This window comes from Pteropus medius, unplaced genomic scaffold (assembly GCF_902729225.1).
Source record: "Pteropus medius unplaced genomic scaffold, Ma_sr-lr_union100, whole genome shotgun sequence".
In the NCBI taxonomy this organism is placed as follows: domain Eukaryota; kingdom Metazoa; phylum Chordata; class Mammalia; order Chiroptera; family Pteropodidae; genus Pteropus; species Pteropus medius.
This window is the reverse complement of record NW_024344436.1, coordinates 3,290,064-3,314,007: the sequence shown is the minus strand read 5'-3', so window position 1 is coordinate 3,314,007 and position 23,944 is coordinate 3,290,064. Positions and strand designations below refer to the sequence as shown.

Sequence of the window (23,944 nt, the reverse complement as noted above, 5' to 3'; positions counted from 1 at the left end):
AATGAACAACATGAAGATTCTTCTTTTTACCTCCACTGTGCCTAGAAGAGTCTGTCAGCACCACTCCGAAGTGGTCTGCAGCCTCTGAAACAACGGGGCGCTTAGGAACGCCCACGGGTGGGGAGGACGCCTGGGTGTTTTTCGATGACGTTGTTTTCTCTAGAAAGGTTAAAAAACATATACTGTAACATAAGCTTCTGTGTATATGTTAAAATAAAAAAAAAAGATATTATGAACTCAACTGGCACATAGCTACAAATATATGAACTTATTTGTTACAGTGTCTAAATTTAAGACCTACATTATAAATACTTAGCTAGTCTGAGGAACTAACTTTAAAAATTACTTTCTCTAGTACTTTAAAGAGAAAACTAAACTGTCTTTTTTCATCAGACTAACTTTAATTTATACACAGAAAACAACACAAATGAAAAAGTCAAATGATTACAAAGGTTTTCAAACTATGTGTCCATTTTTCTTTTTACTGTACAGTTTCATTCTAAAACAAAATTCATTATTAAAGAGCTTCTGTTAAGTTTCTTCACAGAAAACCTGTCATGTTAAGTTTTAAAATTTCAAGAGGTAAAAAGTGAAATTGGGTGATTATTTTAAAACTGAAATACATGCTTATTATTCATTATTTATTGGTCACACTATAAACAACTAAGAACTAATTATGAAAATTGACTCAAAATACATTTCAAATAAGAAATAGCCACTATTTTTCTGGCTGGTCTCAATAACAAGATGTAAAGGTCCTTCTCAAAAGCCAGCTGATACTTGCCTCTCAATCATCATACCTCCTTTTATTAATAAAACACTCTTCCACCCAATCCTCATCTCTGCTCATTGAAGTTTTGTTCATTTATAGCCAAGTTCTGATGGCATCTTTTCCATCAAGCTGACCCTCACAAGCCACTCACAGAATATCCTTTCTCTGTACGCCTCTGGCATTTTCTCTGTAAATCTTTCCTAATACTTACGATATTCTGGTCACTGCCTTCACCTTTGCCCTCCTCTTTACCCTACAGCCGGAACTGTCCATTGAAACATTCAGCAGATCATGTCACGACTCTGCTCAAATTCCTCCAATGCTTCCAGCTCATTCAGAGTCAAAGTCAATGTTGACAAGGTACTGTGTGATTTGGCCACCCTGTCATCTCTCTGAGTGCTCTCCTCACTTACTCTGTTCTTGTTACAGTGGCCCCTTCAGTGTTCCCAGGGTACACCAAGCACATCCCACCCCAGGGCCTTTGCACTTGCTATTCTCTGATGAAATGTTACTTATTTTCCTAGATAGTGATGTGGCTTTCCACTTCACCTCCTTAATGTTCTGCTCTGCTGTCGATTGCTCACTAAGGACTTCTCTGGCCACTTGCTTAAACTATGATAACTGCTACCCCATATACTTCCTATATCGGCCCTCTAATTTATTTCTTTTGTCAATACTCACCACCTTCTAATGTACTTATAGCTTAGGTATAAGCCTCTCCCAACTACAATGTTAGCTCCATGAGGTCAAAGAGTTTTGTCTATTTTGTTTATGTCTGGCCTATAGAAGGCACTTGGTAAATATTAGCTAAATTGAAATTTTGCCTTGTAGGTTAGCAAAGTAAAAGCTCCATTAGAATGGATCTTTTCTTGATCATCTTGGCTTCCACTGCTCACCTACCTTAAGGCCTATATATATCATAAACTCTCAAAAATGTTTGTGGAATATTGGGTAAAATGGAATATAACCATTCAAATGTGGCCAAAAAAGGTACTATAATAAGCTTATTTATTAGTGAACTTATAGTAAAATTAATAAAATATAGTAGAATTAAATAGAATTAGTAGAATATAGTAGAATTAAGAATCTCTACTACTCAAAAGAACATTTATTAATAAAGTGACGTCAAGCTCACAGTCAGCTCACTGCTTTGATGGAAGATTATACTTACCTTTGCTAGTTCGGAAGGTAAGCATGGCAGGTTGTCCTTCACCTGCTGCATTCCTTGCTACCATCAAGACTTCATAGAGGCTAGATGGCTCTAGTTCTGTTAAATGGAGCTCATTTTCACTTCCTGGGACTCGAACTGTGTGCCAGCTTCCCACCACACCAACACCATCGTCTAACTACTCAAGAGAAAATAGGCCATTACAAAAAGGACAAAAAAGATAAAAATAAAAAAAGCTTCCATTCAAATTTGATTAAAAAACAGAAGTCATTCAATTCTAGGTAGATTTTGAGAAGTGACGTACCACTTTAAATAAAAGAGACACGATATTGCTTCACATTAAGAAATGTAAGGCCTGTAGCAAGAACTTAGGAATTCTAACTGTAAGGACTCCTGGATCCTCTACCTAGCACGAACTTATGATCTCAAGCAAGTTCTTTGATCTCCCAGAGTTTGTTCCCTTTGCTTGTAATGGAAACAATACTCCTTTCTTACCGGGCTATTGGGAGAATAAAATAGGCATATAATATGTATTAATGATCATACATAATAGACATAGATACGATAAATCAGAATATGTTTGTGTGTATATGGATTATATAATCATATATTATGTATTTCTAGCATTCTTGCTTAATGTCTTGACGCTGTTCAATACACGCTGGATGAAATAAATTAAAAAGAGATCCAATCCATTCTGTCTTCATTAATGAAACCAAGAGACAACTACATGGAAGTTTCCATGTGGATAATACCAGGGAAATTTCCTTCATCTAGAATCATCAGGTTAGAAACAGTGAATAAACTCGCAAATCTAATTTTTCAGATATTAAAAATATTACTATTAAATGATGGATACCAAAATGTCCTGAACAGAGAAAATGATTCTAAATATGAATGCAGTTCTTCCCATATTATTCATTTACTAGTCTCATTAAAGGGAAGAGATTTTTTTTTTCATTTTACTTTTAATACAAGCCGCTAGAGGGAAAACATCTGAAAAATCAACTGAGATTACCATAATAAATGACGAAACAATGTAAGATTCTAATACAATTAAGAAGACAACTTGAAAAGCAAATAGTTTTCAGAGATTATCCAAGAGGACTTTGTTCAAAAAGTTGTTTCTAATAAGAAACTGCTTTCCTGGGTAAATAAACTACATACTGCTATCTTAGAGAGGGAGGGAATAACTTTTTAAAAAGTGGTTTATAGAACTTTACACACAAAAGGTTAAAATGTTTGATTAAAAAATATTGAGAAGCTACCGGGTTCTTAGAATCCCAATTTGGGAGGAAATTATTCATATTTCCTTTTTACTGGTTTTTGTTTTCTTTTTGTTTTTTATGCAGTGGAGAAAGATGATTGGCTATTTTATTATGAATGGCACTACCCAGGAGAAGGGGAAGCTAATGCTCAAAAGCCAGAACTCCTCATTCTTACTTTTATAAGCTGGTAAACCCTACTGGGATATATCTCCCAACTTCACTCTCCTGGAACATCTTGTTCTGTTTCCTGCCACTCCATGAAAGTGGAAGATAATAAGTATATGCCATACATGCAGAGTTAAGGTATGAGAAAAGATGATAAATGAGAAGACGTTACCTTCCGATACTTCACAAAATAGGCATTGATTGGGAGCCCGCCGTCCTTCCCTGCCCTCCAGACCAGGTTGTATGTATCTGGTGTGTGGGTCTGTGGAGGGCTCAGAATGATGGGGGCATCAGGGACAGAGGCACCAATAGCAGTTTTCTCTGATGGTGGTTCCACTGCACTGGAATGATCCTTCACTGGGAATGAGCTCAATAATCCAGTTTCTGAACCATCTCTTTTATCGCTCTGAGTGGCATCGGAAGGTGTCACTATTCCTGCTTTTGTATTTGTCTCAAAAGGAACTGCAGAGAAATGGAGAGAGACAGGAGATACAGATTGAAGAAATTCATTATTTCGGTGTCTTCTATACAGTGATCTAACTGTCCACACTGATACTGTTAGCGCAGTTGGAGCCCTAGAAGTAGAAACAGGTAACATTTCAATTTATAATTCATGGAAACATCTAACCTCAAGTAGCAACCTCTTATTCATGAAGGAACAAATTAATTGTTACAGTAGTTTAAAGGATGTTGTTTTTAACTTGCTCTACACTAGCATTCCCTCTTTTACAACAACCCTTTGCTAGCTTAACCTCAGAAGATTTTAAGTTCAAGAACGTGGAGCCTTAACTCTAGTTGGTAAATTAAACACAAGGGGCAACGCATTCCCTTGGGAACAAGGGACATAAACAGGAAATGGTCAGGAGTTAGGCTACAACCTATTGGGTAGCTAGTTTCTAAAGACACGTCTCAGTATTCACACCCTTGGGCAGTCCCCTCCCTGGATGAATGTGTGCTGGCCCTGTGACTGGCTCTGACCCAGGGAAGGGAGAAGTGAAGCTGTGCTCTCCCAGCCTCAATCCTTAGCAGCTTCCTTAATCCTTAGCAGCTCCTGGTTTTGTGCTGCCACATACGGATGTCCCAGCCAACCCTGTGAAGAGAGAGAAGCGGGGCGTGGTTCTGGCCCTCACAAAGGTGGCACACATGTGAGTGAAGCCCCTTTGGATGTTCCAGCCCCAGTGCCATCTCATAACACTGGCATAAGAGACCCCAATTAAGGCCAACAGAGCAACCAGCTGCATCTAGTTAACCCGCAGCATTGTAAGAGATAATAAAGGGGTTGCTCTTCTGAGTCGTTATTCTTTGGGGCCAGCTACGCAGCAACAGGTAACTAAAACATCTGCTGTACGCCTGGAAAACAATCTACATTCAAGAAGGAAGACATGAAATAAGACTAGCAGAGATAAAGGAAGAATTTACTTATTTCCAAACAAGCCCTGTATCTAGACAGAACTGAAGGAGGCTTAAGAAACTGTGAATCTAAAGAAAGATCAAATGGCAGATAATACTTCTAGGAGCATGCAGAATATATCGAGGAAGGTAAAAATAATTTATTTGTGCTGAAATAATAAATACGTTGCATGTATCAGAAAAAAATTACTGAGCTCATATCGTATGTCAAGCACTGTGCCAGACATTTAATAAACATAATCTCATTTAATTTTCAAAACAACATAGCACTCCCACTTTACAGATAAAGAATTAGGACTCTGAGAGACTAAGTGACAACAGCTGGCAGAAGAATGTTAGTGGTGCTGATGTAGAAAAGTGAGAGCTATATATGAAAACAAATATACTGCCAGCACAATAAAACCTAAGGATTGACATCCTGGGTTCTATAAAGTGCTATTAATACTGGCAACAAAAAAGTCTCCTTTTTTTGACTGCTTTTGTGGAGGTAGGGAGACAGGAAACAACGTTAGAGTTTCTTTTCCACGGTGAAGTCAGATTTCTGGGAAAAGGTGGGTGTGTTTTTAGAAGCAGTGCCGTTTAGTAGAGAACCAAGAAAAAAACAGGACTAACAGTGTAAGGTCAGTTCTCTGTTTGTTTAAGAGAGAGAAAAGGTGTCCCAGAAGCATCCTCGATCAAAGAAAACAAGAAGCTAGTGAGAAAATAATATAGAAGAAAACTATTTAAGTTCACTGGGACAACTTCAAAATATTGCTCCTGGAACAGCCGTGTTTATCTAGTGAGTCAGAACGTGGGCTGATGTTAAGGGTGGGATCTGGTGCCTGCTAATGCAAGATGGACTCTAGCAAGTGGAGGTAATTAGCTGTGGCTTAGGGTAGTGGAGAAGGACTTTTTTTTTTTTTCTTTATCATTAGCAGTTTTGTGGATCCTCTGGGCAGGTTACCACTGGGAAGTGGTATTTGGCTGTAGAAGAGCTAAAATACCACATGCCTCAGTTTATACAGAGGGATGAGAAAAAGTTTATGCTACAGCCTGTGTCTACTGTATGAGTATCAAGATTTTACTTCTGTTATTCAGGATGCAATGAGACTTTTCCACAACTCTTTTTAAAAGGAGATTCAAGTTATCTTCCTCCACTATTTCCAGTAATATAATCTGAGTACTCACAAGATACTAGATATCATTTATAAGGCCTTAACAGTACTTTCAAAAGTTGTCTCACATTCGTCATTTCAATTTAGCTTCAAAACAGCTCTGTGAAATTGTCGGAATAGACATCTAGCCTTCTGTAAGGTTGAATGTTTTTTGAATTGGAAAAGTGAATGATAAAACTCTCATTTGCTTAGTACTATCACTATGGTGATGAATTTAATGACTGAGTTGAAATTAATCAAATAGGGACTATAACCATATATGTCAAAGGCGTTTCCACTGTGACCACTCACACCAGCAGCCCCAACCCCAAACAGTTTAGGAAACCCAGGCCAACCTCCATTACGGTTTTGAAGAGTTACAACTCACTCTACAAATATTTGTACATCCAGGACCTCAAAACCCAAGGTCTCTGAAAAAAAGGAGGCGGGGGTCATCTCTCTCTTTGACTTTGCCTCCTCCCCCTTCACGATAACAAAGTATGCAGCTGTCAGTACGCTGGAATTTAACAAGGCTCAGATTCCTATGGAAAGAAGCAGGTTGTTATGTACTGTTCTGAGTGTTAATAAAGTCAGCTGGATCTTAATAATTATTAGACAGCAGGCAAAAGAGGCAACGCAGGACCACTTAGGCAGGATGTATGTAGGTGATGGGGTTACTACACATAAAAATGGTATTTATCAAGACATAAAATCCTGAAAGGGATCTTAAAGGTCTAAGAAAATCTAATCTAAACAAGGTAGCTATGTATCTTCTAAAGGCTTGTTCAGATCATATTTAAAGTAAGGCATTTAGACAAAATGTCTAGTTTCATCAGCTCTGACTACAACCTCAACAGCTCCCTCAGCCCTACATTTACATAAAATAATCACTTCAGCTAAATGCTAGTCAAGCAGCGCCAGCATCACACCTGTCTCACAGCTAACAATTTTGTGTAGAGCCACTCTGATTTTCGCTTGGCAGAATAGATAAACACACACGTATACATATTTATGTATAAATTTATACAATACTCAACTACCTTCTTTATTTGAGGATTCTTAAGGTTACTAAAATCAGCAACTATTTCTTCCTTCGTTAACCACCACATGAGATAGTTATAATTTAATAATAATTACTAATAATTATAACCTAATACTTAGTATTTATTGAAGGATTTCTGTTGCCAGACACCATTCTAAGCACTTTACATGTATTAACTCCTTGAATTCTCACATCGACCCCGTGAGCGGGGCGCCCACACTATGCCTGTTACACAGATGAGGAAACAAACACAGACCAAGTTCGGTAACTCGCCCCAGGGTACAAACCTCCTAAGTAGCAGAGCCAGGATTCTAACACAGCCTGCGTGCTTAACCTCCACATCATTCCCACCTCTGGCATTCGTGGAGTAGCACAAGAATATAAATGGAGTCTCCGGCCTCATCCAGGGCTGGGACCCTTGTGTACATGTAAATGGAAAGACCAGTGCACACATCACCCTCTGTGTCCTCTGCAGAGGACCACCCCTGGCCCCTCCTCCAGTCTAAGGGCACCTGCACACTGGTGGAGTGGCCCTCACTCTTGAGGACGGACCACGGAAAAGACCTGTGTGGAACCAGCTTGTAAACTAACTAAAGCAAGAACTTCTAAAGCCCCAGACCTGTTGAATAAAAGGAGGAAAATGGGCTCAGGCTCAGGCTCAGGTAAGCGCAGCCCCTCGACCCCATGTACTCTCTGACATGTGGGACCTGAGGACCCAGGCAGAAGAGGGCCATATGAAGTCCTCTAACACAGAGGCCCAGAACAGGGCCCTTGGGTGCCAAGACTAAAGGCGGCCCTGCTGTATGATACTCTGACTCTCACGTGACAAATACGGTGACAATCTGCACTCAACTGACTACTTGCTGGGAACGCTGCTCTAAATGCCCACTGATGTTAAGGTTTGAATTGATTTTAATAATATTGCTATTCTACTACCAGTACTTCAAAAACTATATAAAGTTTTTTTAGGGGAGGTAGACAGGATAAAGGGGGTCAAATATGTGGTGACAGAAAGAAATCTAACTATGAGAGGTGAACACACAGTGTAAATATATATATATATATATATATATATATATATATATATATATATATATATATATATATATATGCCTTACTGTTAAAGTGTATAACTGAAACATCGAATTTCATTAACCAATGTCACCATAAAAAATTAATTTAAAAATAATAATAAAATAAAAAATAAAGAGATGCCGTTATATCAAAATGAAAATACAGGGGAAAAAAACTATATAAAGTTTTTAAGTCATCATTACTAAAAATAAAATATAAAGGCTATTCTACATCCCATCAGGAAAATAACAGTAAGATGAGGGAAATACACATGCAGGTATTATCTGACAGTACCATAACCTCACTCTACTTTCTCAGTGAAAGCCAACCCTGTAGCCTGGATACAGTACTTATCAAGGTTCACCTGAAAAATGTCTGCAACGTTTTCAGTAGCTGAGAAAACTAAAAGCATTAATCACAAAAAGAAGTCAGACCTTGGGCTTCCCCCCCAAATGAGAGCTTCTACACGACAACTATAAGCTTAGCAAACACATCAGAAATGGAGACCAGGGTCTGTCCAGTTCATGTTCAGGCCAAATACCAAAAACTACAGTTCTACACTTCACTGTCATTGGGAAAAGAATTAATCTTTAGAGACTGCTGGATTCATTACATAATACTTTAAAGCACTTTATCCCCTATTATCAAAGAAAACTATTCACCTGAAAAAAAATTCTTATGGCAACTCACCAACTGTGAGGACTGCTTCTGACTTTGTGGTGCCATGTTCGTTTGTAGCTTCGCAGGTGTACTTCCCAGCATGTTCCTGAGTGACAGCCTGGATGTGCAGGGAGCTCGAGCCAGCACGGGACACAACCAAGTGGACAGGCTCCATGTCAAAGCCCCCCGGTCTTAGTAAGTGTGATTTTCGGGATTTAGATCTAAGGACTTGAGACGGATGGCTAGTTATCAATCCATGCCTGTCATACCAACGAATGACTGGAACCGGCACTCCAGTGGCATTGCAGGACAAAGTAACAAAGTTTCCATCTACCACCTCTGCACTCGCTGGCGCTGTAATTATCACTGGCTTGAGTCCACTGTCTGTTAAAAAAGTAATTCACATACAAAAAATTAAGAACATAATAGTTTCTACAATGCAAATTAACTTCCCATTGTGTAAATGTTCTCAAAATCGTAAGCAACTAGTAGTCTTAGAAACATCTTTCATACATGTGTTTCTAAACAGTATTTTACATGCAGAATATCCACTGAGATAACAGTGTTCACAATGTCATGTGCCAGTAGTGATATAGTCATGATAGTAATGATTAGAGCACAGACAGCTCCCTCCTTGTTAGTTCCCTTCTCAACCTGTGCCAAGTAAAACTGTCAATAAAAAGTAGAATTTCTCATAGTTGTGGACTCCTAGACATTTCCTACATAGACTTCCTGTCCTTCAGAAAGAAAGGAATGTATATAAGCTGTTGAGAGCTTACTAATAGGCAACCTATATACATTTGACCACCGTAAATATAGAAGATGTGAAGCCAGAATCTCAGACTTGAACATGAAAAAGGTGTGAAGTAATTAAAAAACGAAATAATATTCCTTCATGAAAATAGTCAATTCTGGGGCAGGGGTGAGAATCTGAATATAAAAAGCCTAAGAGAAAAACCTGTTCTGAGTAAAAGTTGATAAACATACTTCTTATTGTATACACAAATGACATTTTTGTTTCTAAACTAAAGTGGCACCAACTCTTTGCTTTTGGTCCCAGGTATACTCTGGGACTATTTTTAAGTATGCCTACAATGGAATATTGATGACGAGATATTTTCTCCAGCATCTTTCTCCAGCTCTGCTCCCTATGTTTGACAAAACCAACCATCACTTGGTATTATCAGATTTCTGAATTTTGCCAGTCTCTTAAGTATTAAATGCTATCTCACTGGTCATAACCTGCATTGCTCTGAGTACTAATGAGGCTGAACATCTTTTCATGTGTTTACGTGTCACTCATATTTTTCCTCGTTCGTGAAATGACTTTTGTCTACTTTACTATTGGGTCATTTATCTTTTTTGTAATGGTTCAGAGTTCTTTGCATATACCAGATACTGGTCTTTTGTTAAGTTATTAGTATTTCTTCTAGTTTATTGCTATTCTTTTCATATTTAATGGTATCTTTTAATAATGAGGATGTTTTCATTTCAGTGTAGTCAAATCAATCTTTTTTTTTAATTAGCCTAAAATGTACTGTTAAAAAGTTTTACCCAGGTCATATAGATATTCTCCTATACTCTCTTCATCCACTGGGTCTTTGTCTTTTATCCACTGGACATTTGTCTTTGTATACATTTCTTTTTCTATATGTACATTATGAGTTAGATATTTACTTTCTTCTTTCTCTTCACTTTGATAACCAATTTTCTCACATCAAAAATTGCCACGGATAGCCTCCCCTGGGTGATCTGCAGTGCTGCCTAAGTCAAGTCCTTAACCGCAGACGTCTTTTTGGCAGACTCTGTTTTGTTCTAAGAGTCTATTTGTCTGTTCCTGTACCAATACAACACTGTCTTAATTACTACACATTTTTGTATATGTTCTAATATCTGGTAAAGTAAGTCTCCCAAATTCTTTTTCTTCTTTTAGAGTGTCTTTTCTATTCTTGGGCCTTTGGTCATCCAAATAAATTTTAGAATCAGTCTACCAAGGTCCTCAAAATATTCTGATATAATTTTAATTGAAATTCCATGAATCTACAGAAAGACTTTGGAAAGATCTGACGACTGTATAATACTGAATTTTGGTATCCATGAACTTGGGTCTTTTTAATGTTGCTAATATAAAAAGGTGACTTTTAAACTGTATTTTCTGTTTGTTGAGGGTTGTAATGGTTAAATTTCTGTCAACTTGACTGGGCTAATAGATACCCGGAAAACTGAGTATATCTGAGGGTTTTCCTGGAAAAGATTAGCATTTAAATTGGTGAACTGAATATGGCAAATGGCTCTCCCCAATGCGAGTGGGCACCATCCAATCAGTTGAGAGCCCCAACAGAATAAAACTGTGGAGGAAGGACAATTGTCTCTCTGCTTGAGCTGAGCCATCCTCTGTTTCTGTCCTCAGGCATTGGACATCAGCACTCCTGGTTCTCCAGCTTTTGCAATTAAGTCAAGGTTTACACCATGAGCATCCCCTCTCCCCAACTGCATTACACCATCAGCTTTCCTCCTTCTCCAGTTTGCAGATGGCGGACTATGGGACTCTTTAACCTCCATAACTGTGTAAGCCAATTCCAGTAACGAATCTCCTCTTGTGTATATTTTATACATCCTATTGGTTTTGTTTCTCTGAAGAAACCTGGCTAATATACTGATATATAGAAAGGCAACTCATTTTTGTTTATTGGTCTTCATCTAGCCACCTTGCTAAATGCTATTATTTCTAATAATTTGCCAATAAACTATTGAAGATTCTCCATGTTGACAATCATAGCAGCTATAAATTAATAACAATTTGATTTTTCTTTTTTTATCCTTATATTATTTTCTTTTTGTTATTGTTCTAGGCTGATTTAGAATCTCCAGTATGATGATAAATGAAAGAGATTTTAAAGGGAATGCTTCTAACATTTCACCATTAAAAGTGATGTCTTCTATAAGTTTTTGTTAGTCTTCATGAAGTTAAGAAAGTTTCCCTCTATTTCTATTCTAAGAGTGTCTAATATGGATACTGAATTATATCAAATGTTTTTCTGCCTTTATTGAGATAATTATTGTTTTTTTCTTATTCAAAAAATAGGGTGAATGACACTTTAACATTTCTGATTGAGTTTTGGGTAACTCCTTAGTCAAGATGTATTTCCTTTCCCATATATTGATGGTTTGCTAATATTTTATCTAGAATTTCTGCATCTATGTTCATAAAGAGATTGGGTTTTTGACTCGTTTCTCATACCATTCTTTGGTGATTTTTGGAATCAAAATTATGCCAACTGGAGAGTTCACATTTTTTTCCTTTTCTCTGGAAGAGTTTGTGTAATATATGGAATGATCTGTTATTTTTTATTTCTTTTAAGTCAGCCTTACTAAATTATAGTTTTCCTAAGAATTTGTCCATTTTATTAGACTTCACAGTCTTATTATTTATAATCTCTACAAGACTCGTATTTTTATTCCTAATATTGTTTCTTTGTACTTAGCCAAAGATTTGTCCATTTTATTAGACTTTACAAAGAAACAACTTTTATCTTTACAATCATACCTCAAAAGTACTGTGGGCTTGGTCCTAGACCACCGCAATAAGCGAATACTGCAATAAAGTGAGTTGTAATCTTTTGCTGGTAGAGGATCTTGCCTTCAGATTGTAAAAAAATGCAACATCTGTGAAGCGCAAGAAAGTGAAGTACAATAATATGAGATATGTATGTACTGATCCTGTCTACTTTATTTTCATTTTCTATTTATTTGATTTCTACCCTTATCTTTATTCTCTCTTTTCTTCCACTTTCTTTAAATTTATTCTATTATTTTACATAGCTCACTAATTTTCAATCTTACTAGTTTTCTTTTATAAGCATTTAGGCCATGGATTGCCTTTGAAGTTCCATTTTTGCTATATCCCACACAATTTGATCTGTGGCATTTTCATAACATTCAAAGTACTTTAAACTTCCATTATGATATTTTTGACCTACCTATTGAGAAGTAGAGTTTTAAGTTTCCAAATATATGCTGATTAAAAATTATTTTTTTATTATTAACTTCTAAATTAATTGCAGCAAGGTCAGAGAACTGGTCTGTACCACACTGATTCTTTGAAATTTTAAGTATTTATAACTCATAGACAAAAGATTAATGTCCCTAAGATATAAAAAACTCCTATCAATCAATAAGAAAAAAGATCAACCTAATTTTTAACAGACAAGAAAAAATGAACAGTCAATATACAGGAAAGGAAGTTCAAATGGCTCATTAACACATGAAAAGATTCCCAACTTCATTCATAATAAAATATGGATCAAAAGGTACTTTTTTAAAACCTTATCAGACTGTTTGTACTCACTTCGGCAGCACATACACTAAAACTAACCTATCAGACTGGCAAAGATTTAAAAAAAAAATTGACTTGGTGAGGATATGAGGAAATGGGCAGTTACACATTGCTGGTGAGAATGTAAATTGGTAATAGCTTTGGTTAGCAACTCTGACAGCTATCAAAATTACCAGTGCATATATGCTTTTATTAAGCAAGTTCATTTCTAGGAATCTACTTTACAGATATTCACTCATATACAATATAATCTACATAGAAGGACATTCATTGTAGAACTCCTTATAGTAGCAAAAGATTAGAAATGGTCATCGGTAAGGTACTAGTCAAATCATTACAACCATGCAATGGAATACTAATAAGAATCCATTTTTAAAAAGGAATGAAAACATTCTTTAATATACCATATAGAAATATGTTAAGTGAAAATGTCAAGGTGAAGAGTGCTACCACCATTTATGTAAAAAACACAGAAACTGTTATTAAATGCATATACACACACGTTGTGTGGGACTGTATATGTACACACAAGGATAATCAAAAAACTTATAAAACTCATTAGTTCTAAAGGAAAATCTGGCTGGCTGGAGAACAGGAATGAGACTTTTACCATGTAACTTTTAAACTATACAGTATCTGTTGAAAAAATATTGTAAATGTTTTAATGAATTTGATTAAATAAGGCTGCTTCTTCATGGAAATGCCTACCTGCAACTAGAGGGACCATGAAACATGAATGAAGTTCTGTTATGGTGATAGGATCATTCCCTTTAGTTTAAATTTTAACCACAACATAAAACTATTTGTGAAGTACATGACCTAAAAACCTACTTTTTTCAATTTCAAGTCTCCCAGTAGACTGCATAAATCCAATCCCATTATCCGCTACACACTGATACAGCCCAGAGTCTTCCATGGTAACACCACTGATTTTCAATCCATTTCCTCCAGTTAGATGTCGTGGGGAAGGATGAATAGGCTGTGCATTGTGAAACCAGGTACAGTTGGGGGATGGGTTCCCACGAACCTCACAAGTAAATTGAACTGTGGCGCCCAGAGACACTGTCTGATCCTGCAGTCCTTTAGAAATGGAGGCATGTTCTGAAAACAAAATATATAAATTATCACGTGAGTCATATAAAATCTTCTCTCTACCAGTAACTAGTTAAAATCAACTTGTATTATTTATTCACATTCTCCCATCTGCTGTGGTCAAGAAAAATTTAGAAATGTATTTTAACTTCCCTCTAATAGGATAAACCATATGTTACTAATATGTCTTAGCATTAGTTTCAGGTGACTTGTTTGAAATAAAGTAATAGTTTCCCTGGATTTTACATTAAACAAGAGCCAAAACAGAAGAATGCTTATTCAGAAGTTAAATTCTTTTTATAGTCAATTCTGTTTTGAGGGTAGGTATATAATGGGCAAAAGAACGTCCTTTAATATCCATCAAATGAGTTTTTACCTAGACAAAGTAAATCATTTATCGACATTTGTAACACATGCCCAAATTAAAAGATTATGCATATTAATCTACTCCTAATGATCATTAAATTTTAAAGCCCACTTGCCACACATTTACATTAATTCCAGGGTTGCAATTAAACACGTGCAGGTTTACAAAAACTATTAATTATGAAACCACTTACTACCTATTTTTTTCTGGTTTTCACAAAAACCTGTTTTGAGAAAGGAAAACATTTTCTGCTGCTACACATGACAATGAGATAGGTAGCTGGAAGAAAAAAAAGGAACAGCTTGGAGAGAAAGAGAATATATATAATTGTGGGTGAAAGTAATGCAAATTGTATTAGCTAGATATAGTGAAATCATTCCAAAAGGAGAAATAAAATGAAATCAATTTCTTTTTGAGATGACTTTTTCTAGTCAGTACTCTGGCTTAGTTGCTCCTGCTGGATGCTACACTAACTAACACAGCCCAGAATCTTCCAACCTACTGAATTCCAGTCTTTTCTGCATGCCATTAAGAAGGAATGACAAGCTCTGTACTATGTCACCAGGCTGAGGTGAGGGTCCCAAGAACGTCCCAAGTGAAATGTTCTGAGACACCTAGAAATACTGCCTAATTCAGCAGTCCTTTAAGAAAATGAAGCTTGTCCTGTCTGCCGGTGTAGATATTTCTAGATAGTCCTTACTTCATTTCTAGTTCACAAACATTCCATTCATACATCAGTTAGACCAGAAAAATGGCCTGACTTCAAAAAAAACGTATTAAGTAACATCTTACCAAGTACATTAACCATGTAAGTCACATGTTTTATGTCTCCAGACTTGCTTCCCACCACACAAGAATAGTTTCCAGAGTCCACTGGGTCAATACTATCTGTGGTAAGATGAGAATACAACCTCCGCCAATTGCTTCCCACCAGAGCATCGTGACCATCCTTCAGCCAATGCACTTGAGAAGCTGGGACCCCACTCACCACACACTCCAGGGTTACAGGGCTCTGAGAAAGAACAGCTAATGCCTGGAAAAGGGTGGGGTGAAGGATGTGCAAGTCATCTGAAGAAGGGCCTGGAAAAAGAAAACAAAAAATTACTAAGCATTCATGTCCGATCTCTTCCTTAGCAAATCTGTGAGCTTTCTCACCTTCCCATTTATTGTTCTTTATACTACAAGGGCCTTTTTGGTAGCTAAATCATTCTTAGTTGAGAATTAAAATTAAAAGAGTTTGTGATCCTTTAGGCTACTTCTAAATTAGCAGTTTAGAAAAGTAGAAATCTCAACAAGAACAAGAACTTCTACTTCATTGAGCTTTGGCGATTGGTTCTACCTCAGCTCAACTACCATAATCTAAAAATCAGCTATGACTTATCAACCTGAAAGAGAAGAGATATCTATTTTTCATAATTCACAGTTAGCTATCAACTTGCTCATCACTGATATAGTTATATTTTCTCTAAAATTTCTTTTTATTTGAGCAAAGGGTAAAGTTTTCCATATGTATTCTTCTCTGTCATCTTGACCAAAATTCTCCTCTAAACGATCACTACATTTTAAAAAATACGCACAGTACTATTCTATAATACGTGTATGTATTTAATTTTTATAATACTTTCTTATGATAACAAAAGGATCTAAAAGAAAAATGAACTCTCATTTCCCAACTTTATTATGAAGAATGCTTCTGAGGATTCTTCCTAGTTAGCCTTATTCTCTCCAATACTTACGACTCACAAGGAGCTTTCGGCCAATGGGTTCAACTTTTAATTCACGTGTGACAGGATTAAAGGCTGCGCATTTATATGATCCCTTGTCCTCTAAGGATACATTCAAAATCTGAAGATTTCCTGATGGAAGGATTAAATAATTCTCTGAGGAAGGAAGAGAAGGCAGTTAGGACTCTCTCTTTATGAAGGACACCAATTAAGACTAATCAAGGTTCATAGTTATGCTTTAAATTTAGGCATAAGACTAGCAGCAGAAAAGCAACCAGGGAAAATCATTAAATGAAGGAAAGGGAAAGTCAAGGCATAAAAAGTCAACACTACTAGAATAACAAAATCAAGCCAATCAAAAACATTTGACAACAGATCACAGGTTGAGAACTTTGAAATGTTCTCAATGACCAGAGCTAACACCTTGGGCAAACCTACACCTACAGCACTGATCACCCAATATTCAATCATGTCTATTCATTCATTTTTTTTCCTCAACAAATATATATTCAGTGCCTATTTTCTACAGATGGTCCAGGCACAAGTGATACAGCAATGAAGACAGTAAAAAAGGGCCTTGCACTCATGCAGTTGACATTCCAGTGCAAGGAATGGAAGTGGCAGAGAAAAAGGTAAATAATAAGCCAGCAAACAAAAATATGTATGACACAATGCTATGTGGGGCGGGGGGCGGGGAGCTTAATACAGTGACAGTGGGCAGAGAGCAACAGGGCATATTATTTTAGAAAGGGCCCTGAGGAAGGTCTTCTCAGAGAAAAAACTGTCTTGGTAGGGACCTGAATAAGTTGAGGGAGTGAGCCCTGCATGTGTGTGGAACGTAATTATTTCAATAATGTAACCACTTGTTCTAGTCCCTTCCCCTTGACTCCTGAGAGTGGAGACAAGGTATCTAATGTATTTTTGTATCAGCAGTCCCCGGCACACAGAGCTTAATAGTAGGTTGTTTAAAGAACATTTGACCTGTGGGCGCCACTGGCTTTTCATAAAAACCCTCACCTGTGGAATGTCTCAGCCACTTTCCTCGGATTTTATAGCGCACCTCAGCTTTGGGGTTACTATGTGGTACCTTGCAGCCAATGAAACCAGTACTTTTTTCTTCTGCTGTAATAACATGCTTTGTTGATGAATCGAAATCACCAAGAACTAAAATAAATAAGTAAATAGATAAGTAAATAAATGTAAATTTGAACTCTCTTTCCCAAAGGAAATTTTAAAACTAGAAGCAACATCTGCAATGTGGCCATTTGTGGCAGCTAATCCAGTTCATAGGGAAGCATGATCTCTGTATCTCAGAAGGTAGTGGGGGTAGGGGTAGAGATGCATGGTAGAGGGCTGGAGCTAGTCAGTACACCCTTTCCCAGAAGAGTATTAAAAAAATCAAACTGCTCTTAAAATATCAGGCAGAACTATAAAGCCTAATTGTTTCTACTCTGTCAAGATAAAACCTTTCGATTCAGTCCCTCATCAAAACTTTCCCTACGCTTCACCATTCTGTTTGTAGCTACTCATATTGCAATAAAATAGTTTATGGGAACGAACCTAGGACATCGAAAAACAAAGCCATATATCATTTGAATTATCTGAATGTACTAACTCGGTCTCAAATCGTCTCAGTGTAAGTTTACGACAGTTGGAGCCTGCAAGGAAAGAAGGGTTATCTCCAATACTGAAAATGTCCAGCAGCTTGCCGCTAGGAATTCAGCCCTCCGATTGTGTGTCTTGGAGCTGTCCATGGGTCACAGCTCTACAAAAACATTTACTCTTCTCAGTTATGACAAACTCACTACTCCTGGGGAATCCAGATTCGTTCTGTAAATAGGGGTGCCCTTACAAAGACGGTTTCCATTACTGGAAGCCATCACCGTTTGAAAGGCAGATGGCTCAAACTCACTAAGAAAATCACGCGTTCCAGATTTTGCCTAAGTTCGATACTCAACATTCTTTTCTTTACAGTTGGTTATTATTTTCCTGTTTCTTTAGCCTGGTTTCAATTAAATAAATTAAAATCACTCAGTAATCAAAGCAAATAAAACAATTAGATGTGCAAGAAAGATAAAGAACTATATAAAATAACTGAGTGTCAAAGCAGACAATAGCTGTTTTGTTGCTGCTCATATTAGGACTTTTAACTACTCACAAAGAAATTCAGAATCACATTAGAAAACTGTGCTAACCATGTAAAAAAAAAAAACACTTCCATACCCTCATTACAGATGAAGGCACTAGGCGAGGCTCGCAGAGGTTCAGGTGCCTTCCCCAAGTTACACACACAGCAAGAGTCAAGGCTGGGATGAGAACTCTTGTGTGCCTTCCTCCAAAACCCATACTCTTCCCAGTATTCAAAAATGCAAGTACAAGCAGTAATTTCAGGAAAGACCATAAATAACAGGGACAAAATTACACTCACCTGCAGTGGATATCGTCGCAGGGCTACTCACCACTGCGCCGACGCTGTTGTTGGCAATGCACTGATAGTGACCCGATAGCGAGGGGTTAAGAGAAAGAATAGTCAAAGTCCCCTGATGAATCTTAATCTGTTCCAAGTTTCTATCCAATCGCTTTCCATTATGTAACCATGTGATATGAGTGGTCACAGGTTTAGCAGAACAATGTAGATCGACAGGCCCACCAAGTTTCTGGACGGCAGACAGTGGCTCGGAAATAAAATAAGGGGCCAAGTCTACAAGGGAACAATTCCCGTGTGCAAAAGGCAGGGAGAACGGGCAAGAAGGAGAAAGAGAAAGAAGAGTATATTAAATACATGTCATCTGAATCTATGTAAATAATGGCCACCTCTTACTTTATATGTTATGGTTCTTAATGCTTGTAAAAGTTCTAGGAAGTCTTATAAGCCCATGTTTAAAAGAAAAAGGCAACATGTTAACGTGGGACTTAATAATTAGGGTAGAACCAATCAAACAAAATACCAAAATAAATGAGAAATGGCAAACCGCTCTTTTAACGAAGTTAAGTTTTAAGAAATGAAAGTTAAGAATCTGAAGAAGTGGAGATGACTTTCAAAATAAAAAGAATTCTCTCCCATTTTACCAACGGGATCTGACCTTAAGAGCAAGTTATTTTATAAATAAGACTACGGTACTTCTTTACTACTTCCCTATAATATAAAATAATGTTAGCTTTTAAGAAAGCAGAAATAAAATGTTAGGAAGCCACAATGAACTACAAAGTCTATCCTTTTTTGGATATAAGGCTAAATAGGGTATCCATTTTACTATTTTTATTTGGTGTTTGGAATCATTTCATTTGTTATGTCTATTCCTCCAGGAACTTGCACTTAAGTATCAAAACAGAGCCCCCTCCTCCACCCTGAAAAGAAGGCAGTGGACAGGAATGCTGTTAATATGGCAGAATAAAATACTTTTTAAAAATACATTATTAATTTTTTAAAATCAATAAATTACTGAACCTACTTTTACAGGATATTTTATCAGAAATGAAGATTAAGGGAAGTGCCTCTCTTGACCAAATCTGAGGCTGTTGTTTAGCAAAACAAAAAGAGAAATAAAACCACTAAATCAAATTTTCCCTTACTAAATGTAAGTTATACTGTATTTTTAAGAGAAAATAAATATTACTTAATGAATAAATATCACTGTATTTGTATATACTTACATGTAAATCTATTATATATTAAACATATACACACATCTATAATAAAAAAACATGCATGTGGCCCATGGATTAGGTTCAGGCTTATATACGCATTTAACAACAAAACATTTAAACTTTTTGGTAACCCAAAGCGTTAGATAATAAATTAGGCAAGGTCAGGAGAGACCTGAGGTTTGAACCAAGTTCTCTCACTCCAAGCTGATTATAAAATTTCTCTTTAGTAGTATACAGTCAGCATTTTATTCCTGTTATGATTTCCAAATTCAGGAATTTCAAACATACCCTCTTTGAAAAAAAATCACAATCAGGCAATACTGTTAAGGCAACAAAAGGAATCAAGGACAATGATGAGAAGGCCTGCTAATGCCCAAGAAGCCCTACTAAGAGATTCTGAGTTAATCAAAGTTTAAAAATCATTCCAATGGTCAAACAAATCTTATAAATGTCTTTAGAAACCATTACTACTGGCAGGATCGTTAAGTTGACAGTTGCTTCTTATAAGATTAAGGTGAGAAAAAGCTTCAGCTAAAACACTACCATTCTTCTATACTTACCTGAACTCACAGAAGAGCACAGAATCGAAAGAGTAGCATAGAGCAGTGTCTGTAAGGCTCCAGGATCTGGATGCATAGCGCCAGATTACAGAAGTGGGCAGGGCAGACTTCCAGAGCAAAATCCAGGCCTTGGCTCACTAAAAGACATTCAAAGAAAAGAAAAGAAAATCTAAACCAGAAAGGCAGTTGACCTCTTTAATCTAAGTAGCCAGTAGAGTTGTGAGCATGATGGCTGCCATCTATGCAGAAAGCTTTGTATAGAGTGTGTCAAATACAAGGCACTTAATGATCCGCATCTTCCCAATTCACAAACTAATCTCTAGACACTAAATTACAGTTAGAAGTTTTGCTCATTCCTCTAAGGTATTAAAATATCTCTTTTTACATTTGTATTACAAATGAATACATTTAACAGCCTGTAGTGTATTTGTTTGTACATCTCACAAGCATCTACGACACAACACAAAATGAATTCTTTCTCTAGTCCTTAAAACAGAAACAATAACAAAAACAACAAAATAATAGCTAACATTTATACAGTGCTTAGTATGTCCCAGACACCATTTCAGTGCTTTCAATATATTAACTTCATCTTCACAACAACCCTATGAGATAGGATCTACTGGTGTCCTTCCCTTTTTTCAGATGGGGGACTCAGGCTCATGGACTGGTCAAACAGAGAATACCAAGTGCAACACTGTGTTGAGACGGAGCTTGGCATGTCTGCAGAACATCCAAAGACCACTGTGGTGAGAGCAGGATGAGCCATAAAACGAGCACAGAGGAAAGCTGGGCCAGATCCTATCCAGCTTCGAAAGCCATGGTAAGGACTTTGCAGTTGGGTGAAAAGGTGAAAGGGATTAAGAAGTTCAAAGTGCTCATTATAAAAACAGTCGTGAGGATGTAAAGTAAGCATAGGGAATATAGTCAATAATATCCTAATAACTATGTTTGGTATCAGATGGGTACTAGACTTAACAGGGTGATCACTTCGTAAAGTATATAAATGTCTAATCACTATGTTGTACACCTAAAACTAATAGAATATTGTATGTCAACTGCAATTGAAAAATAAATTTTAAAAAAGATTTTTGAATTTATTCTCAGTGCAAAAGCAAGTCCTCAGAAGACTTAGAGAGGGGAGTGATGGAATCTTACTTACGCTTTAAAAAGATCACTGGCTGGTGGGGACGACCACCCAGGAATGGAAGAGAGAGGCCAAGTAGAGGGGATGTAATCACTCAAGAGAGAGATGAGCATGTGGTGGGTTAGACCAGTGAGTCAACTGAGGAGGTGGTAAAAAGTAATTGGATTCAGAACATATTCTAAAGCTTGAACCAACAAAATTTGCTGAAAGCTTGGATGTAGATTGTGAGATAAGATGTGTTAAGGATAACTTAGTTTTTGGCGTAACAATAAACAATAGCTCTATTTACTGAAATGGGAAAGACTGGAAAGAGGAAGACATTAAAGAGAGGGTTAGTCAATAGTGCTTTTTTAGCCAAGTAATTCTGAGATAGTCATTAAGCATCCAAGTACTACTGCAGCATCAACCATTGCATGTGGGAGTCTAAAGCTGTGGGGCAAAGTCAGGGCTGAAAATGCAGATGCTAGATCGACTACAGCCATGATGGCGCTGCATGAGCTCTCTAAGGAAAATGAGAGGATAAGAGAGACCAGGTAGGAGCCTTAGGACACTCCAATCTTTGGAGACTGAATATGGGAGAAAGAAGGAGCAATGGAGACTAAGAAGTCATTGATGAAATTGGAAGAAATCCAGGGAGAAAAGTGGAAAATATTTCTAGAGGTCATTAACTCTCTCAAACACTGCTGAGAAGTACAGTAGGATGAGACGCCATAGGAAAGGCATAATGGAGATCACTGGTGATATTGATAAGAGTGGTTTCAATGGAGAAGGGATGAAAGACTAATGGTGGGTTCACAATAGAACGGGAAAGGAGAAAACGAAGAAAGCAGGCCCAGAAAACTCCTTAAGAATTTTGCTATACAAGGGCAGCAGAAAAATAGGGAGAACTGAATGGTAGTCAAGGGAAGGTTTGCTTTTGTGTTTTGTTTTGTTTTTTTAATATAGAGATAGTATAGCAATTTAGCAAAGCTAAAAATGTTTCACACATGGTAAGGATGTGGGTAAAATCACTATGATATATTGTTAGTGGACATATAATTGGTAAATTCCTTTTGAAAGGAGAATCATTCATTCAAACAACAAATATTTACTTAATGCATATTATATGCTAGGTACTATTCTAGGAGCTGGGAATAGGGCAATTAAAAAACACATAAATAAAAATAAGTAAAAGAAAAAAATGTATACCTTACATTCCAGTAGGAGAAATGGACAATAAACAAGATGAATAAGTGAAATTAATGCCCATCCCGTTCGTTCTTCCTCCTCTGTGCTCCCTCTACACCTTGGACACCCATCACCACTGCATTCATCACTCTGTTCTGCAATTTATCTGGTTACACAACTCTGTCCCCGCTGAAGGCAAGAGTGACATCATATTCAACTATGTAAATTCTAACACCAAGCGGAAAATAGGTACCCAATAGATGTTTCTTAACACGAAAGGAAGACCTTAATATAAACCAATTCCTAGAAATCCCTTGAGTAGTATTTAATAAAAACCGTCATCTCATCCACATTCGGTGTAACCTAACTGTATTTTTTATGCCTTCATTGATTCATTTGTATGCATGATTTTTAAAATCAAAAATATAAGTGCCTACTTTATGCCAGGCTCTATGCTAGTCTCAGGACCCAAAGACTGTGCATTATGCCTGCAAATTTTCCCCACATTCCTGCTTTGGCCAGCGCTGGACATCGAATCAGTGACTATGGAATGCAACAAAATGTAATGACAGAGCTACATTAATAACATTTCAGAAATGAGAAGTGTATATGCATATTCATTTATGTAGAGAAAGGTTAATTTAACCACTGATAAAACTGGGTAGTAATAGAAAGTAAAGCACCTATGTATGGCTCTGAATAAGGCAATTAATATCCCCTCGGATCTGCTTACTTCTCTATGCCAGGTACTCCAAAATCTACAAGTAGCAAATTCAACTTTATTTTGATCACAGACTATCAGTTCATGGGCTGCCTTTTCGATTTTTCTTGCTGACCTCTTTTTAAAAAATGAGAGAGGATATTTTGGTACCACTCACTGGAGGAAGGGGCCAGCTGTGTGAAAACTTTTTTTGGTTTATTTGAATTCTCACTTGGTTCAAGGGTAAGAACTGACACACCACCACTAAGCAGTCAAAGCAAAGTAAACATTCAAATAACTTGTTAACAGGAGCCACTTTCCTGAGAGAATGAGGACAAGGAGGAGTTTCTTCCTTTCGCCAAATCTTTCCTCAACTATTTATTTATTGAAAAGCAGTGAAACAAATTCCTGAGTCAACTTTAACCTTAGCACATCTATTGAGTTACTTTACAGCTGTCCTTTAAAATTTCACAGCTCATTATTGCTACCTAAGTATTAACACACACAAATA

The 23,944-nt window shown here is 37.0% G+C and overlaps 1 protein-coding gene across 8 annotated transcripts in view; it reads right to left on the bottom strand.

The window, feature by feature from the left end:
- CDON (cell adhesion associated, oncogene regulated) overlaps positions 1-23,944 on the bottom strand; it is a 91,616-nt gene that overhangs the window by 36,335 nt on the left and 31,337 nt on the right. For 7 of the 8 annotated variants that reach the window (XR_005654939.1, XR_005654938.1, XM_039872755.1 and 4 more), the window contains exons 2-11: positions 20,420-20,556; positions 18,640-18,912; positions 17,229-17,375; positions 16,224-16,367; positions 15,280-15,567; positions 13,860-14,129; positions 8,723-9,076; positions 3,546-3,835; positions 1,944-2,118; positions 31-159 (exon numbers count right to left, since the gene is read on the bottom strand). Coding sequence is in view for 6 of the 8 variants with exons in the window: in XM_039872755.1 (XP_039728689.1) it covers positions 31-159; positions 1,944-2,118; positions 3,546-3,835; positions 8,723-9,076; positions 13,860-14,129; positions 15,280-15,567; positions 16,224-16,367; positions 17,229-17,375; positions 18,640-18,912; positions 20,420-20,495 (2,146 nt within the window). In the remaining 2 variants the exon portion in view is untranslated. The remainder of the gene's footprint in view (positions 1-30; positions 160-1,943; positions 2,119-3,545; positions 3,836-8,722; positions 9,077-13,859; positions 14,130-15,279; positions 15,568-16,223; positions 16,368-17,228; positions 17,376-18,639; positions 18,913-20,419; positions 20,557-23,944) is intronic. The other variant, XM_039872756.1, reaches the window with a different exon arrangement.